Below are 18,182 nucleotides of genomic sequence, written 5' to 3'. Positions count from 1 at the left end.
ATTCTGGTATAGAATATTTTACAATTTAGTTTAATATCACTTATCCAGAAGAACAAAGGAACCATGTGTCAGCTTTTCCTAGATACTAGCTAATCCCAAAGCTTAGTGGCTTAAGCAAACAACCATTTGTTGTTTTGCCTAGGGACCTTCAGGTTGAGCTCCCGCATGCGTCTGCAGTCAGTCACCTGGTGGGCAGCTGGGGGTGGAGTGCTTTAACACATGGTCATTCAGGTGTCCAGCGAGTCCCCTGATGAAGATTTACTGGCTTTGGTTGGGGCGTACAGGAGTTTGGGCCCTCTCTCTGTCATCATCTAGCAAGCCAAATTATTCACACAGCAGCTCTTTTGGAAAAAGTGTGCAAAGCCTCCTGAGGCTAGACTCTGAGAAAAAAAACATTCCATATTTTTTTCTACCTCACCTCATTCTCTTGACCACAGAGGTCACAAAAGACAACAGAGATTCCAGAAGTAGAGGTGTCATTCCACTTCTTGACAGTCGGAGCTCAAACCATTTTTGTCATCTGCCCCCGACCAGTTAATAGAAGGGAATTACACACGGATAGGACTCCAATCCTTTAAATGGACTACTTTTCAGTCTTTGATCACTTGTTTGATTTTTCTTGTTTTTATATTATATCATTTTCTGGAGTAAAGAGAAGCCTTAAGAGTTTGTAACTTTGGGGGCACCTGGGTGGCTTAGTAGTCAGTTAAGTATCCAACTGTTGGTTTCAGCTCAGGTCATGGTCTCAAGACTGTGAAATCCAGCCCTACGGTCAGGCTCTGAGTTTAGTGGGGTGTCTGGGATTCTGTTTCCCTCCTCCTGCCCCTACTCCAACTAATGCACAGGTGAGTGTGTGCACATGTGCGTGTGTGCACATGTGCATGCTTTCTCTCAGATAAATCTTTTAAAAAATAATTTATAACTTTGAACAGTGCTAACTCTGTGGGAATAAAGGGCTTAACATTAATTATTTTTTCATGTATAACAAAGCAAAACTTCTGCAGGAAATTCCAACTATAATCTTTTTTTTCTCTCTCTCTCTTTAAACTTTATTAGGATGTTGGTGGAGGATGGCTGGAAGGAAGAAACAGCAAAGGAGAACGCGGACTTGTTCCCACAGACTATGTTGAAGTAAGAACTTACTGTCATAAAGCAATTAAACCTGGTCTCTGTCAAACATCTTTTTATGGATTATGGAAAGTAGCAACTTTATTTTTAATAAAAGAATTTCCACTGTAAAGTAATATCTGCTAATTATATAAAATGTGAAAAATGCAACAAAGAAATGTTACCTGTAGATGCAACCAGGCTCCAAAGAGTGACTCCAGATATTTGGATTAAGTTCCTTCTAGGAAGAACAACTTTTAATTAATCTGAATAAATGTCCCTATTTTACCTTTGTTTATATTGTATAATCACTACTGTCTACACTGTTTATATTATAGAGTTCATTCACAAAATTGAAAGTTTTAAGTAGCTCTGCTCTGTCTGTGCTGGTTTAGTACCTATTTCTCAGCTCTTTGTCCCATTCCTGTAGATGGAGGGTCTTGGATGAGCTCCTGGGAGCTGCTGCCTCTTTTAAGCTGTGTTTCCATAAATGTCAAAGTTAGGGATCCAGCCCCTGGAAGGAACCCCCTTTCCCTTCTGCCTGGGACATACCCTCTCAGCTGGAACCCCGCCCCATCAACCTCCTGCCGCCCTCTACTGGTTGTCTGTAGGTCACTCAAACTCGAGTCCTGGGTACTTAGTCAGGTTGCCTCTCTTCTCAGGTGACCCACCAAACCCAGGTTGCCTGGTGCCCTGTGGGTAAACTGGGAGCGAGATCAAGAACAAAGTGCCTGTGGTTTCCCTCCAGCAGGAAGAAATAATGTCCTGGGAGGATTTTTACCTGGGTGCCACCTGCAGAATGGAAGGCTGGCTGTCTACCTGTTGTTCCTGATGGAGAGTTGGGGTGGGGAGTTTTGGACCCTCTGGAGAATCTGGTGAATCTGTGGCCCTTCTCAGAAATTTGTGCATGTACCCCAGTTTCATCCATGTGGTTCCAGAGTGTTTACAGGCCCCTGGACTCAGTCCACCTGTCTTAGGTTTATGTTGTGTTTTACCTCTGTGCACAGTGCAGCCAGGATCCTAAAAATGGGCAAGATGGAGAAAAATCTGAGGATTTAAGTTCGTGCTGGCATTAATTGCATTTTTAGAACTCTGCATAGTTCTGAAAAGGAACCATTAATATAGGTGTTCAAGAGCTCACTTACCTTTTAAGAATATAACCCCTTCATAATAGCTGACAATTTTGGCTTGCCTTTAGAGACTATAACTCTGAAATACCCCTAATCTATGAAAATAACTGTGGTTCTTTCTGATATTCAGATTTTGCCCAATGATGGAAAAGACCCATTTTCTTGTGGAAATTCCGTGGCTGACCAAGCCTTCCTTGATTCTCTCTCAGCAAGTACAGCTCAAGCCAATTCATCAGCTGCCAACAGTAACAACCAGGTAAGTCTTCCATCATCTGGCTGGAAATGACTGGCTGTACTTAGAGCAGAGCAGCACATTTGTAAAAGCTCCAGATGCGTCCTAGTAGTTGCCATTCCCTGAAAGCATAAACAAAGTACCTATTAGATGTCTGTGTGGCATTCTGTTGGGCATTAACAAAGAACTTGCCTCTGAGGCTGGCTAAAGACTGTCTTTAAAGTGTTCATTGAGAATTGCTTCTAAAAACACAGACCCTTTAAGATGCAAACATTCTCACTAGCGGAGAAAGAAAAGCAGGGTCCCATGCTGAGGCAGTGAGTGTTAGAGCTCCAGTGAGTGTCAGAGCTCCAGCTGAAACCAAAAAGGATTTCTCTGACCTTAGCACATTTCCTACACTCTCAGGGAGGGAGCCCCTCATCTTGCAGATGCAGTGCAAGTGGAAGTGGGTGCAAATCCAGCACTCAGCACTATTGTATTACCTCTAGGAAACTTACAACCATGGGGTGATTTAAGAAAAATACACTGAAATTCCATAGTAATTTTAATGAGTTTAACTGCCTTAGGTGACTCTGCCTAGTTCAGTTATCGTTAAATGATTACTGTGGGTGAGTGGCAACAAAAGTCAAAAGATGGAGATCAAAATGTTACCGTTTCCTACATCTTTAGAAACAAATGGACTTCAGAGGGTGTTTCTTGATATTCTTTATGTAGAAGGTTTTAAATTATGTGAAGCCTGATAGTCATATCACTTAGTAATTATTTGCTTACAGAATGCCTATATCTTAACCTTCCAAGAGAATTTATTGAAGTACTGTTGCCATATGTTAACTGCAGATTTTATTCATTTTTATTTATTTGGTAAAGATTTTACTTATTTATTTGAGAGAGAGCAAGTAGGAGTGAGAGGAGGAGCAGAGGGAGAGGGAGAAGCAAACTGACCACTGAGCAGGGAGCCCTGACTCAGGGGCCTGATCCCAAGACCCCAAGATCACGATCTGTGCTGAAGTAACACACTTTATCAGATGTGAGCCACCCAGGCACCCAATTTTATACATTTTTAAATAGCTTTTGGTGGACATCCTGAATTACAAATTAGTTTGGCCCAAATATTTAAAATTCAGAGGCAAGGTAGTCACCATAGTTGAACATTTTCCAATATTTTGTTACTCTAGATTACTTGAGAACATTGGTCAGTTAAAGATTATTCAAGATAAAATGTGAAGAAATAGTAGTCAAGCCTTACTTGAAGTTTTACTAGGAATTCTCAGCATGAGCACTGTTGATGGCCGGGGCCTGAGCTTTGTGTTACGCAGTTTAGCGGCACTCCTGGCCTCTGCTCACTACATGCCAGTAACATTTGGTAGCCCTCAGGTGTAACAACCAAAGTTATCTGCAGATATTGTCAGATGTCCTCTGGGGGCAAAGCCAACCCAGCTGAGTTCACGGAGTTAAACAAAAACATCAGTGAATGTGTTTGCATTGAGTAAAAGACAACATTTTAATAAAAGGGAATGATGCCGAGATGATTGTAGAGTAAATGAAGGAAGCAAAAAGATGGAGAATATTCATCTGATTTTAATTCAGAGACCTACTTCAGCCACTGTCTCAGGATAAATGGAAGCACTCTGACCAAAATGCAGGATCAGGCCTAAGTCTTGTTATGAAGTAGCTTCCTTGGTATTTAAATGTAGCAGTAGGAACTGAGTAGCATAAGTCGAAATTTTTTTCTTCCAGGTTATTTAGAAGAAAATAAAACTAACTTTTTGAAGGTGGATTTTACTAATCCATTCTAACAGTAAATCTAACCAAATCCTTTGAAAGCAAAGAAAAAGTGAACTGAAACTAGAAGTAACAAAATATAGAAAGCATGGCCATAATTAATTGAGCATTTGGATTTAATTTAAATCAAATAAGAGAATTTTTTTTTTGAGAGAGAGTAGGTGAGGAGGGGCAGAGAGAGGGGAGAGAGAGAGAATCCTAAGCAGGCTCCAGGCCCAGCTTGGAGCTGGACACAGGGTTTGATCCCACAACCCTGAGATCATGACCTGAGCCAAAATCAAGAGTTGGATGCTCAGTGGCACCACACAGGCACCCCCTTCTCAAGTAAAAACAAGTTATAATAGTCATCTATGCTTTCAGTTATCTGGGATAGGAGAATAATTTAAATAGGCCAAAATGCTGATATATAAACATCATGAAAAATGTCGTGAATAAGAAACCAGGCTAACATTATTAATTGGTAGCTTTTAAAAATTTTGCTGTTAGGTTTACTCATTTGCTCATTTTCTGAATGTCAACAAAAAATACTTGTTTTTTCCAGGGATATGCCTCTTTTAGGGATTTTCTAGTTACCCTGGCAGTGTGCTCTCTCCCTGAGAGCAATTTTATTTGGAAGGCAGGTATGTCAGAGGGAGCTGGCTCTGCCCTTTCCCTGGTCCATGCAGGGCGCACCCCCCATTCCACTCTGCACGCCACTCACTTAGAGCTAGTATGCATTTGCTCTCCTCGGCACCAATTATTTTAAATTTGGCTTTCTTCCCACATTGGCAGGGTGAAGCCTCACATTCAGCTATGGGTTATCCAACTTTCCGACTGTGGTATCTTTTCTCTAAATCCTATCTTTTAAAAAAAACTCTCTCTAAAAGTTACTTCCATCTGCAGATCTCCTTGGATAACTCATTTTGAGCTTATTCTTCAATTTATCTGAGCCTCCCTTGACTTTGTATTTTTAATCTATGGTACATTTCAGAGTAATTAGTTTATACATTTATAATTTAATATGTAAAATAGCACCTCCTCTTGTTTTTCTTAGAACTCCTAATTTCGGGTTGCTTGAGGTACCTTCCGGTTCTGGCTTCCTATTTAGCAGCCACAGAGGTTAAGTGTAGTTACTGGAGTAGAGGAGAGATCAGGGTGCATTTATTACAGTGATCTGTTGTGACCTTTTTCTCCCTTTACTAGTACTTGGGGGAACCCTTAATCTGTAGAACATGGTCCAGTCGCTTGGCTATCGTAGAAGACTAGAAATGTAATGTCGAGGGAATATAACACGTTATTCTTTAAATGTGATGATATAGCTTAAGATGGAAAATAATAAAGCTGGAGTTTTTTTCAGGTACTTGGAGAGAATATGGACAACTTTTTTTTCCCCTAACCTTAGAATATGGAAGACAATACAGAGTCTAACAGCCATTAAGGAAAGGATTGATACGTTTAAGTAACGAAGTAATATTGAACTAGGAAAACTATTTCCCACATGCCACAGATATTGCCTGGTTAGGCGAATACATGAAGAACTCTTGCAAATCTGTAGAAAAAGGGTGAATAGCTCAGGAGGAAAAAATGGGCAAAGGGTGGGAACAGATTTATTTATTGGAAAAGAAGGGCAAATAGCTAATAAACATAGGAAAATACTTATTTTTAGAGCCTACTACTAAATGGTCAGAGAATTTAAATGTTTTAATACCAAGTGTGAGGAAAGGCATGTTCAGATAAGCATTCTGCTGCGAAGCTGGTGGAAGGATAAATTGATGAAGCACTTGGAAGGCAGTTTGATAGCATGTATTAATATTTAAAACTCATACACTCTGACCTAGCAGTTTACTTGCAGAGCTCCTCTTGGAACACAGCCACGTGGCAGGAGCTTCACCATACACGGTTCCAACAGCAGGAGGCTGGGACACACGTGTCCAGCAGGAGGGGCCTGGCCAGGCGAACCCCAGGGCAGCCACACAGGGGGAAGCAGTGCTCCTTGCAGAAGCATGAGTGTAAATGCAGATGTATAGACGTGGACGTCTGATTGTTTTTGAAGGCACACAATATGGCTGGTACTGGCTTTCCTGTGCTTAGATACCCACACACCACAGATGTAGATTGTGGAGCATTTATTGAAGGATAACCCAGAAATGAATCCAATTCTCACTGTTTTCTTACTCTTACACAGATTCAAAGTTGCATGAGACACTATTGTAATGTCTTTAGAAAAGAAGAATAGATTTTAGTGGTTGATGAACATTAGTTTCATTATTATTTATCTGGTATTTTATAGCTTCAGGAGTGTCTCACACTGGTGCCAGTGCCACCAGCCATCATTCAAAGATGCGTGTGGATAGTTGCCCTAGTCTGGATTTTTACCCAGTTATCAGTGTTTAAATTAACAACATTGCCTCAATTCTGGAAAGCTCCTCACTGTGGATTTTTTTTTTTTCTCACTGTGGATCTTTATAAACCTCTTGGATGGCAGCCTCTGTGGATTACACATTAATCAAAGGTTCTGTGAACCTAGATGTTTCACCTGAATGTTTTTGACTCGAGAGATTTGTTTTTCTATCCTTGTTAGATGCTGGCAACATAGATCTCCCTACCTACGAGAGATGGCTTGCTTGTTTGTCTGTGGCACCACATCCCAGGGCTCTGGAGTCTCTGTCCTCTGGGTCCCTGGCTCTTCGCACCTGCCCCCCTCATGCTGACTCCCAGGGCAGGACACTGCCATCTGTCACAGGTGGAACCTGAGCCCGGCAGTCAGCCCTGCGTGTGACACACCAGCTCCACTGTCTGAGCTGTGAGCCTTGGCCTCTGGAATTTGGGGTGAGGACCCCCGGTTGGAAGTGCGGTCAGCACACGGGTGGACAGTTCATAAATCCTCCTCATCATCATCTCCCCTCTCCCCTGCTCCGGGGGGTGTTGTGGCTGCCTTATCCTGTTCCTTCCAGCCTCTCTCTGTCCTCTGCCGCCATGGAGATGTCTCTCCAGTCTTGAATGTTCTCTTCAGTGTGCTCCTTGCTGGCCATCTCTGCCGCTCCCTCCTGGACTGTTGACATAGCCTGAGCCCATCACTCATCATCTCCCCAAGGAACTGGCTTCTCCTCCTCACTCTTCCACATCTTCATCTCTCCTCAGACATGTTCTTAACTGCCCTCCTTTTATTCCATCCTGAGACCCTCACCGAGATGGCTATGGACAGGAGCGGCCTGCACCTTTCCAGTAGGAAAGGGCAGGAAAACTCACTTTTCATCCCAGGACTCTCACTTTTGTGAGACTGGGTCAGCGCCCTGGCTCCTGTGCCTCCGGGGCCTCATCTGGGAAATCTTGTAGAATGGTAGGAATGAGTAAGTGGAGAAATAGTTCCAAAGTGTGTAGAGCAATACTTGGTACTCAGAGGGGACTTAATAATTGTTCATTTTATTTTTTTATTTTTTAAATACCTATTTGAGAAAGAGTGAGCAAGCGAGCGAGAGAAAGCACGAGCACAAGCCAGGACAGAGGGAGAGGGAAAAGCAGGCTCCCCGCTGAGCAGGGAGCCCCCTACCTGGGGATCGATCAGGACCCTGAGATCATGACTGGAGTCGAAGGCGAATATTTAACTGACTGAGCCACGCAGGCATTCCTAATTGTTCATTTTAGTGTCTTGTATCACTGCCTCTAAAATAAGACACTAAGTATGTCAGTTCTTTGCTTGAGAAGCTCTCAGGCCTCCCCCGTTGCCTCCTGAACCAAGTGCCCAATTCTGCATGTTGAGAGAGAGAGACATCTATGAGCAAGTGGTCACTATCCTGTCAGTAATCAGCCAGATACTAGACAGTGCACAGTAGGGACCTTGTGTAATGAACTCATCTGCACTTGAGATGCAGGTAGATAACTTTTCCAGCCTCAGTTGTATTTGTCTGACTCCCCAGCATGGCCCCATCCTTCCCTTATCCTCCCTAAGTATCAGGCTCCAGCCAGACTGGCTCTTCTCCAGATATGCCCTATGCTAGCGCCCTTCTCTTTGTCTTTTGCTGTCTCCTCCCAGAATGGTAGAATGACTCGTTCTGTCTTTCAAGTCTGCCCAGCCCCCAAGATTCAGCTCAAATATCATGCCTCTTACGAAGGCCATCATCTTTCCTTCTCCCCTTTCCATCTCTCAATTCCCTTAGTGCTATTTGTGACTCGTATCACACATTATTTATTTGTAAACTTGCAAGCTTGGTGAAAAGCAGAGATTTTGTCTTATTTTTTCTATTCCCATAACCTATAGGAAGCCTTGCACCATAATAGAGTGTTCTACACATGTTGGAATGATTTGTTGTTGTTCTTTCATAAATATAGCAAAAGGTATTTTACAGTGGAAAATGTTATGAGATTGTCTGATTTCAACCTAAATTCTTGTCAAGGGAGGTTGTGCTGTTCTTAACATTGGCTGTAGGACTAGGAGCCATCGTAACATATCATTCTACCACCTGCTGGTTTACCCAATCAGAAATAGTTCATTCCTTTACAGGAAATCCTCTGGGATTGTTAATTATTTTTTTAACCATTTAGATATTAAATAAATGCTCAAAGTTAAGTGGGTATTTAGGGAAATGACTTTTTTTTCAGAGATTTTTCAATGTAATGATATTTGTTGTGAAGGATTTTTAATTGGTTAAGGGATAAGGAAAGCAATAGTAATTTTATGTTAGAACTACGTTTTGCTTTCTCATTTCTCAAAAACTCCATTTTTAGGCCATCTTAAGGCCATTTTGTAACTCACTTAAAAATAAATCAGCAGAAGAATGCTCCACACGGGTATTAAGTTTGCTTATTATTTCATTATCTCAAATAAGATCTGTAATGCCATAGACTTCTCATAATTGCTTATTGAGATTTCCTCCTTACATAATCCTATTGGAAAGGTTCTCTCTGCCTCCCCACCCCCACATGAATCCCTTTTAATGGGTTATAGGACTTTGTAAGGAAGGTTGTAGACGTAGACGTCTGTTTAAAGGATCTGCTGACATTTTTCTCCAGAACTGCATCAGGCCAGTGATACTAACTTTCCATGCTTTTTTTTTTTTTTTTTTTTTTTTTTAATTACAGATCCTTGCTTTGTATAAGACAGCTTTATGCATTTAGGGAACCTTTCCAAAAGTACATGCCGTGACATTCATTGTTGAGAGTGGTTTGTGATTGTTGTTTGTTTCCATCTAACAGGAAACAAATGACAAAAGCAAAGGGTTTGTTTTGTTTTGTTTTTTACCTTAACATTGCTTTGATGAAGGGCCAGCCAGCATTGTTTATAACACAACCCATCATTAGAAGTGTCCGTCAGCCCATTTCTCATGGACCTTAATTAGATCTATCTGGAAGCTACTTGTAGCATCATCCTGTTTGGAACATAAAGCTACCTATTTTAAGACTTTGTGCTAACAAAATAAGTAAACTCTCCAAACTAATACAAATATTTCCCATTTCTTAAGACAAATTAATAAAATAAGTTTTAATTTTTTGTATTTAAAAAATAAATACCTGGAGTTGACATCTGTGGGTTCAGAATTTGAATTAACAAAGGTTTGTTAAACCGGTTAAACTTTTTGGGTAATTTCCAGTCAGTACAAAGAGTTTAGTTGGTTCTGGTGATCTAACCTCATTTTTAAAAATATGTACAGGTTTTCTATTCTGACCAGTGGTTTTGTGAAATTAGTAGAGGTTCATCTGAATTTGATAAATTATAATTAGATAATGTCCTATGAGCCAAAGATCTATAAGGAACAAAACTGAAAATTTTACAAATTCTTCTACATTCTGAGCATAAATGGTTAGGCTCTTTACATAAGAGAATTTTATACCCTCTGTAGGCCCTTTTGGGAGAAAGCATTCAATCTTTGTCAGAAACTGTTGAACTATTCTTGGACATCACAGTATTTGCCTTCTGTTCCTACTCCCTAATACAATTGGCACACTGTCATTACATGTCTGATGCAGGAGAAATGTCAAATAAAAACTTTGGTACCTCAGTCATGCAGATGAGTTGTCAAAACAAAAGAAGAAAAAAAAAAACATAAATAGCCTCAGCCTCAGAGCAAGCAACTTTATTTTCATTCCTATTGCATATCCCAGCACAAAGTCTTGCCCTAGAAGTTTCTAGTTACAAAATTCCTTCTTTCCATCTTTGCTCCCAAGCAGGAGACCATGTATGAGGATGTAGTGGAATGAGAGGCCACAGCAGGATTAGCCTGCTGACAACAAACGGAATGTATGAACATGTGCCAGAGGCACAGCAAGACTCCCTTATGTGGTCACAAGGGGAACCCTCAAATGCTTCCACGGCCTCTCCTCCAAGGTAACAGTATAGTTGTGAGCCCAAAATTCAGCACTCCTCTTACCTGGCACACATATCAGACCAAGTGGTCTTCATGACCTGTATTGATTTGAGCATCTCCTCTAAGGAAACCAGGTGGGCAGCTGGAGCCATGAACACTCATTGGTTTCTTTGAGCCACCAGATATCATTTGGACTTTTGTTTGCTGGTTTGGTAGAAAGCCAAACAGAAAGCAACCTTAATGAAATTTTGTTAGCACAAAGTCTTAAAATAGGTTATCTTTTTCATTCTCAGACCTCAATCACCCTCAATGTCCGGCCTAGATTAGGAGGACACACAGAGAAACAGTAGTGGACTTATTACCCTTCTCCACATCTTGTCCCAGTAGCTCATGTGTGGCTGCTGTTCTAATGTGTGCAGTGAAAGTTGTCCTTCTCAGACCATGTCTTGTCTGCTTACTGGGAGACCAGTGAATGAGTAGATTTCACCACTGTTATCCAAATAAGCCCTTGCCCTGTTGTCAGAAGTAGGAGTTTGCTTCTTACTGGTCCAGGTCCCCTAAGGATGTCATATAAGAAGCAACAAAAACAAAACCAGAACCCGTCATTTTTGTGGACTAGTGTTTTTATTTTCTGTAAAAATAATTTTTAAGAACCCTTTATGATTATAGAAGCAGTACATACACACTATAGAATATTAGAAACGTCAGGCTAGCAAAAAGAAAAAACATCACATCCCAAACATGCACTACTGTTTACACTTGGTATATACCTTATTTTTCCCACGTGAACATGGTTATCCACATGTATACCAGTACGAGGCACAGATGATAGATACATACCATTTATAACCTTTTAAACATTGACGATCCTTTTCACTAAATTTTCATCTTACATAATATCCAGACCAGTTTTAATTTTCCAGCAGACCCCAGAATGTCCTCCACAGCCTTTTTATGAACTGGAGTTTAGCATAGGACCAACTGTTATGTCTGGTTACATCCATCATGGTCCTTCACGTGTCTGCTTTCTTTTTTACTCTGACATAGCCAGTTTCCCTGTAGGATTCCCATCTCATGGATTTGTCAAATTGTCCCTTTGGTATCATCCACGTTGTTCCTCTATTCTCTGTGCTTCCTGTAAGCTGGGAGTTGCACTAAAGGCTCAGAGAATTCAGAGTGAACATTTGGGGCAAGAATATACCATAGAGTTGACATCAGAAGACATGTCTGGTCAGCCCACTGGTACTGATCAGAATGACCTCAGGTCACAGGTCAGGTTTATGACAGTCTTGTGCTTCCACTGTCTAGTTCTCTTTGCTCATGACCAGAAGGTAATCTGCCTGGTGTTAATTCGGTGTATTAACCATTCACCTAACGGTTTACCACCAGTTGATAATCATTGCCTGAATAAGTAAGGCTATTTCTTCCACATTAGCTGAGGTGACTTCCTTCTGTACAACAGCACTTTTCCTTACTAGTTGGAGCACTTACTACCTTGGAAAACACTTTCTACTGGAATTAGGTATAGATGTCTGATTCTTTCCCTTAAGCTATCAGTTTCCCAGGTAAGAAGTTGCTCTAACAGCTGCCTCAGGTGGCAACAAATGAGTTTTCCTGTCTTTGTTTTTTTTGTTACTGTTGTGAACCTACAGGTTTCCATTGATCAGTGTGTTCCCTCCAATGTGGGTTTTTCTTTTTTATGCTTGAAATTATCACCCCTTGGAAGCCCATTCAAAGTGTTTCCTCTCTCTCAATATCTGGAAGCTTTTTTGCTCTTAAATATTATTGCTGATTCTGTTAATCTGTGTCATTACTGGGTCAGTTTTGATTGATTTTTCTCGTTATGGCTCATATTTTTCTGCTGCTTTTTGTGCCTGGTGATTTTTTTATTGGAGGGCAGACCTGGTGATTTTTACCTTGTTATATGTTGGGTATTTTTGTATTCCCATAAATATTTGGGGGTCTTGTTCTGGCACACGGTTAAGTTATGCAGAAATAGTTTAATCCTCTCACATTATTTTTAAGCTTTTTCAAGTGGGACCAGAGCAACGTTTGGGGGTATTTTTGCGTCTCTACTGAGGCAAAGCCCTTTTTAGTACTGTACCTGATGCCCTGTGACTCAGGAGGTTTTCTCTTCTGGCTAGTAAGAATCACACTGTGCAAGAGAGATACTTAATCCTTTCGTGTGGTATGCTGACTAGGATGAGCCCAAGACTTGGGGCCCCCTCTGCACATCTGCAGAGGGCTCTCTGTGCAGCTCTCTCCCCTTTGGCACTCTGCCCTGGGCTCCCCTTTCTGTCTCCTTCATTTACAGGAACCACTGGTCTTTGTACGGGTTCCTCATCCCTGATCCATGACCTGGAGAGTCTCTCTAGGCAGGAGCAGGTCGTTTGTTGCCTGGTGTCCAATGACTGGGAAACAGTTTCATATGTTTTGTCTACTGTTGTTGTCTTTTTAAAATAGTTTTAGTGTAAGTGGAAAACTGAATAATCTTGATGGTCTGCTTTGTATATTAATTTTCCAAAGTCAAGTTTATTTACATGTATGAAATGGAAATAATACCACCAGCTTACTTAATGAGAGAGTTGTATCTGAAAAGTGCATTCTCAAAACACCATGTGAACTTTCTTGTAATGACTTCCCTACTGGGTAGTTGTGGACTGAGACTTGAAGCCTGGAAACTTGGCTCCATAGCCGCCCTTTTATATATATATATATTTTATTTATTCATGAGAGACACACAGAGAGAGAGAGGGGCAGAGACACAGGCAGAGGGAGAAGCAGGCACCATGGAGGGAGCCCAACGTGGGACTCAATCCCGGGTCTCCAAGATCACGCCCTGGGCTGAAGGTGGCGCTAAACCGCCGAGCCACCGGGGCTGCCCATAGCTGTCCTTGACAGCGATGCCATTTTGGCCACTGATTATCTTCATGGGAATGTATCCGTTACCTGTTCTCACAACGATGCTGTATACTGAGCCAGTGAGAACCTCAGGAGCACACACCAGAGACCTTTGCTTCTGTGTGCGTGGCCTGGCTGGCTATCCTGTGCCCTCGCCTGGGCTTGCTAGGTTTCACTGTGACACCGTGGTTCCTTTGTGTCAACCAGGTGCTATTGAAAACACTGGTTCAACATCTTAACATTTTCAAAAGCTTGGCTTTGTGTTTCCTCTGGAGTCTCTTTCACTGACTATATGACTTGCATGAAATTTGTTCTATCCCTCCTGTGCTGCTTATGATTATTTTTAGTGCTTCCGTGATATGGTGATGTGACCACAGCAGGCTCTAGAATGTGCATTGACGATAAGCCACTCCTATACAGTTGGGGTTTTGCTTTTGCATGCAGTGTTTCTGAATGAACAGCATGCTAGAATGTTCTGGTGAACCTAGCCCTGCCATGAATTTGCTGTTTCTAGTTAAAAGCTATGGTATGCTCTTTTTTTTTTTCTTCCACTTACTGAGCACCCTTTTTGTTTTAAGGTGGATATTTTGGCTCAGATTGGTTGTATTGAAAGTCTCAGCCAGTCACCACCTTCTTCACCTTCTCCTTCTCCCACCATAAATAAGGTAAAATTCAAACCTGAATGCAAGAAGAAATAAATGTTTGAAACCCCTCAGAGTAACCTTTTCCACAAGTGAGGTGACTGTTTCAGGTGAAATATCTCCCTGAAGGCCTTCTTGGGGCATGGAGACCTACAGGTAGAATAGGTAGGATTTAGAAGAGCAGCCGGGATTTTCTCCTAGCAGAACTGGTTACTGAGACTTGATTGAGGATGATTCCATGGGCCGCAAGAGCTAATGATGGGTTCTTACTCATGTGGTTGACAGTCAGGAGCTCTTCAGTACCATAAGGGCGGGTGAGGAAGAGAATGAAGACCTGGCAGTAGGAGAGAGGAGGGAAAGCCTGAAGAAAGGGAGAGAAGAGGTTTGCTCTGGGTTTGAAGCCTCAGCTCAGGAGCAGAATGGGTTGTTTGGCAAAATGCCTGTGGTTGGTGGGGGCACAAGGATTTTGGGTTTGAAGGCAAAGTTGGTGGAGGCCACAGGCTCATTAAACCATCATTGTAGCCAGGAGGGGTTGGGCTTTGAAGGATCTAGCATCTAGCACCCGGAAAATGTTTGTGCCGCCAAGTGCCCCAAGAATTAAGAGTTGCTGTTGAACTTTATGGTGAGCCATTTGTCTTCTTCCTCTTTCTTTCATGTTTCTGAAGGAAACAGATCATTGGCTAAAATAGAAAATATCTCAAGTGGCTGTTATCACCTCTTTGATTAAGTTTCTTTATTAATGTGATCTAGCGTTGAAACCATGGGAAATAATAGCTTCTGATCTTTTCCCCTAAAGTGTAAACTAATAGGTGAGCTATTTACATGGGGATTTACTCAAAGAACTGCTGGTGTTCATTCTTTCCCTTATATTCTAGGTGAACCACCATGTAATGATGAACCACCATGTAATGAACCACCACTCTACTGAATGCAAACTATGGGTCAGGCCATGTTTTGTTTTAAGTGCTTTATATGCATTATATCATTTAATCCTTATAAAGCTCCTATGAGAAAGTTATGTTATTATATCTATTTTATAAGTGTGGAAACTTATAAAAAGAAAGAAAGGTGAAGTAAGTTGCCCAAGGTCATGTAGCTAGTATGTGATAAAGCCAGGATTCAAACCTAGACAGCTCTAAGAGCCTAACCTCTTAACCACTCTGCCCACATGAAATAGCAAGTCAAATCCTACAGTTTCATTAGGGGATTGAAAATTCATCCAGTGGACTGGTATTCTTATCCTGGCCCCTTCTTACCCCATATTATATATTTGGAAGATGCACAGCTTTCCTCTGGTGATCATCTCATGAATGCCCATCACTGCCCACCCCTGCATGGCCACTCTGGCTCCATTCTGTGGCCCTTCTGGCTCTACAGCTACCTTATGTTATAAATCCTTTTAGTGGATAATTTAAATGTCCTGTGACATAAGGCCAGTATAAATGAATTTCTCTATTTGCCGTATGAGGTTAGGATAGGATAGCTCTTAAATTTAGAATGCTAGGTCAGCAGAAAGCGTTGCTCTTGGCCATAAGGAGCATTTAATTTAGTCGGCATGGGGGCTAGGAGAGCATCAGACATATCAGCCAGTTCGGTGCAGGGCAGATTAATATACATTCATGATAGAGATTCAAACAAACATGCTTTGGGAGTGTGTTAATCAACAAATAATTTACTAAGAATTGACTACATGCCAGGCCCCATGTTCATAGGCAACAGGAAATGCTGGTGACCCTGATGGACACAGTGCTTCTCTGTGTCCCCTGCATACACTGTAATGGAGTTCAGAAGACAGAATGAGTGTATGAACAGATTGTTGGGTTTTCCAACATTTTGTTAAAATTTGAAGCATAGAGAAGTTAAATGAATTTCCTAGTGAATAATCATGTACTTGCCTTCTAGATTTTACCATTAACATTTTACTGTTCTTGCTTTGTCACACATCTGTCCATCCTCCATCCATCTATGTCTGTCTGATTCCTCCAGCTTTTCTACACTATGCTGATAAGGCCTTTATAACTTGGAAGTCATTGCCATTTTAAGAGAATGGTAGTGTCACGTATTGAAAATGATTCATTTGTGATCAACCACAGCAGGTTATTTTTCTAGAAAAGACACAGGTCACTGAACATAAGGAAAATCTGATTTCCTTCTTTGTGAAAAAAATGTGTCTGTCAAGAATAATACATATTTCCTACAAATCATCATTTAAAAAAAAAAAATCCAGGGTGCCTGGGTGGCTCAGTCAGTTAAGTGTCCGACTCTTGATCTCAGGTTGGATCTTGATCTCAGGGTCATGAGTTCAAAACCCCACATTGGGCTCCTCGCTGGATGTGGAGTCTACTTAAAACAGTAACAACAAAGCCAGTCACAAAAGCCTTAAAAAAAGAAGAAGAATATCATATTAACCACTTTAAGTAAAAAAAAAAAAGAAAAAAAAAGTGAGTCCTTGCCACTTTATGTAAAGCATTTTGAGAATCTTTTGGGGGAAGTGTTTGTAAAATAAGACATAAGTTACTAGTGGAAGTGAGCATCTGATACAAAGTAACTCTAGTAGGAGACTGACTTTGGGAGAATGTGAGGCCAGCAGGCTCTGAGGCCAGGCCCCGAGTAGGGCAGGACTTTGACAACATTTGAGAAACTGAGGAAGAAGGCTTTGCATGCAGATAGAGTATAGCGTGAGCAAAGGCAAAGATACAGGAAAGTTTGAGAGTGTGAAGATTGAAGTGTAGTGAGGATCAGTGGTGAGGAATGAGAATGGGAGTATGATGGAGAGATAAGTTCAGTCTTGACTCGTGGACTGAGGAGTTCAGAATTTATTCCACCAGGTTCTTAATCACATGGTTGACAGAGAATAGTAAGTATTTCCTACAAATGATGAAGAACAACATATTTAAAAAAAAGTCAGGGTATGTTTGGTACCATGAAAGATGGACAAGGAAGAGGATGAGGACCTGGCAGGAGACGAGAGAAGGGAAAGCCTGAAGAAAGGAGAGAAGAGGCCATTGAAGCCTTAGCTCAGGAGAAGAACTAATTGGCCAAATGCCTGCAGTTGGGGGGACATGAGGGTTATTGGGTTGAGGGCAAAGAAGGTGGAGGCCACAGGGTCATTAAACCAGGTCATTGTAGCCAGGATATTAGAGAAGGGGTTGGAGTTAGAAGGATCTGGCACCCAGAAAATGTTTGTGCCAGGCGCCCCAGAGGGGATATTGGGGATTGAAAACTGAGAAGTCAGAGGCCAACTCATGGGAAGGTTGTTTGGAGAAAGAATGATGCAGGCAGTATGAGCTACTAGTAACTGATACTAGACGCTACTAGTAATTGATCTTAGAGTTGGGGCCCTGGAAGTCAGTGAAGACTATCTGAGCAACAGTGAGAAGTCTGTGATCAAAGTGGAGACATGTCCAGTGGACACGCCTGGGTGCCTCAGCGGTTGAGCGTCTGCCTTCAGTTTAGGGCGTGATCCCAGGATCCAGGATTGAGTTCCACATCGGGCTCCTTGCAGGAAGCCTGCTTCTGCCTGTGTCTCTGCCTCTCTCTCTCTCTCATAAATAAATAAAATCTAAGAAAGAAAGAAAAGAAAAGAAAAGAAAGAAAAGAGGGAAGGAAGGAAGAGAAAGAAAGAGAAAGAAAGAAAGAGAAAGAAAGAAGAAAGAAAGAAAAGAAAAAGAAAAGAAAGAGAAAGAAAGAAAGAAAGAAAAGAAAGAGAAAGAAAGAAAGAAAAAGAAAGAAAGAAAGAAAGAAAGAAAGAAAGAAAGAAAGAAAAGAAAGAAAGAGAAAGAAAGAAAGAAGCATCAGCAGGAGTCACCTTCAAGCAAGATAGAGGGAATGTCCCAGGAAAAACAACAGAGAAAAGCAGCACATAGTTACTAGATTTGCCTCTAAGTATTTCATAACCTAGGCAGGGGCTGAGATCATATAGGTGACCAAATAATATACTTATTACTACAAGCAATTTATAAACAAAGTAGTTCGTTTATTTTTACCATAATTAATTTTTTTGTAAATTTCATTGACTTATTTTTAAATTTAAGTATAATTAGCAGAAAGTGTTATTTTAGTTTCAGATCTAATGATACCACAATTCTGTACATTTCTTACTGTTCAT

The 18,182-nt window shown here is 41.2% G+C and overlaps 1 protein-coding gene across 3 annotated transcripts in view; it reads left to right on the top strand.

Annotated features, from left to right (window-relative positions):
* Positions 1 to 18,182, top strand: part of SNX9 (sorting nexin 9) — a 114,504-nt gene that overhangs the window by 51,566 nt on the left and 44,756 nt on the right. For all 3 annotated transcript variants that reach the window (XM_072767143.1, XM_072767140.1, XM_072767146.1), the window contains exons 3-4: positions 1,057 to 1,131; positions 2,368 to 2,493. In XM_072767143.1, the coding sequence (XP_072623244.1) occupies positions 1,057 to 1,131; positions 2,368 to 2,493 (201 nt within the window). The remainder of the gene's footprint in view (positions 1 to 1,056; positions 1,132 to 2,367; positions 2,494 to 18,182) is intronic.

Source organism: Vulpes vulpes, chromosome 1 (genome assembly GCF_048418805.1).
Source record: "Vulpes vulpes isolate BD-2025 chromosome 1, VulVul3, whole genome shotgun sequence".
Classification (NCBI taxonomy): Eukaryota; Metazoa; Chordata; class Mammalia; order Carnivora; family Canidae; genus Vulpes; species Vulpes vulpes.
The sequence above is the reverse complement of the archived record's forward strand: the minus strand, read 5'-3'. Positions and strand labels throughout refer to the sequence as shown.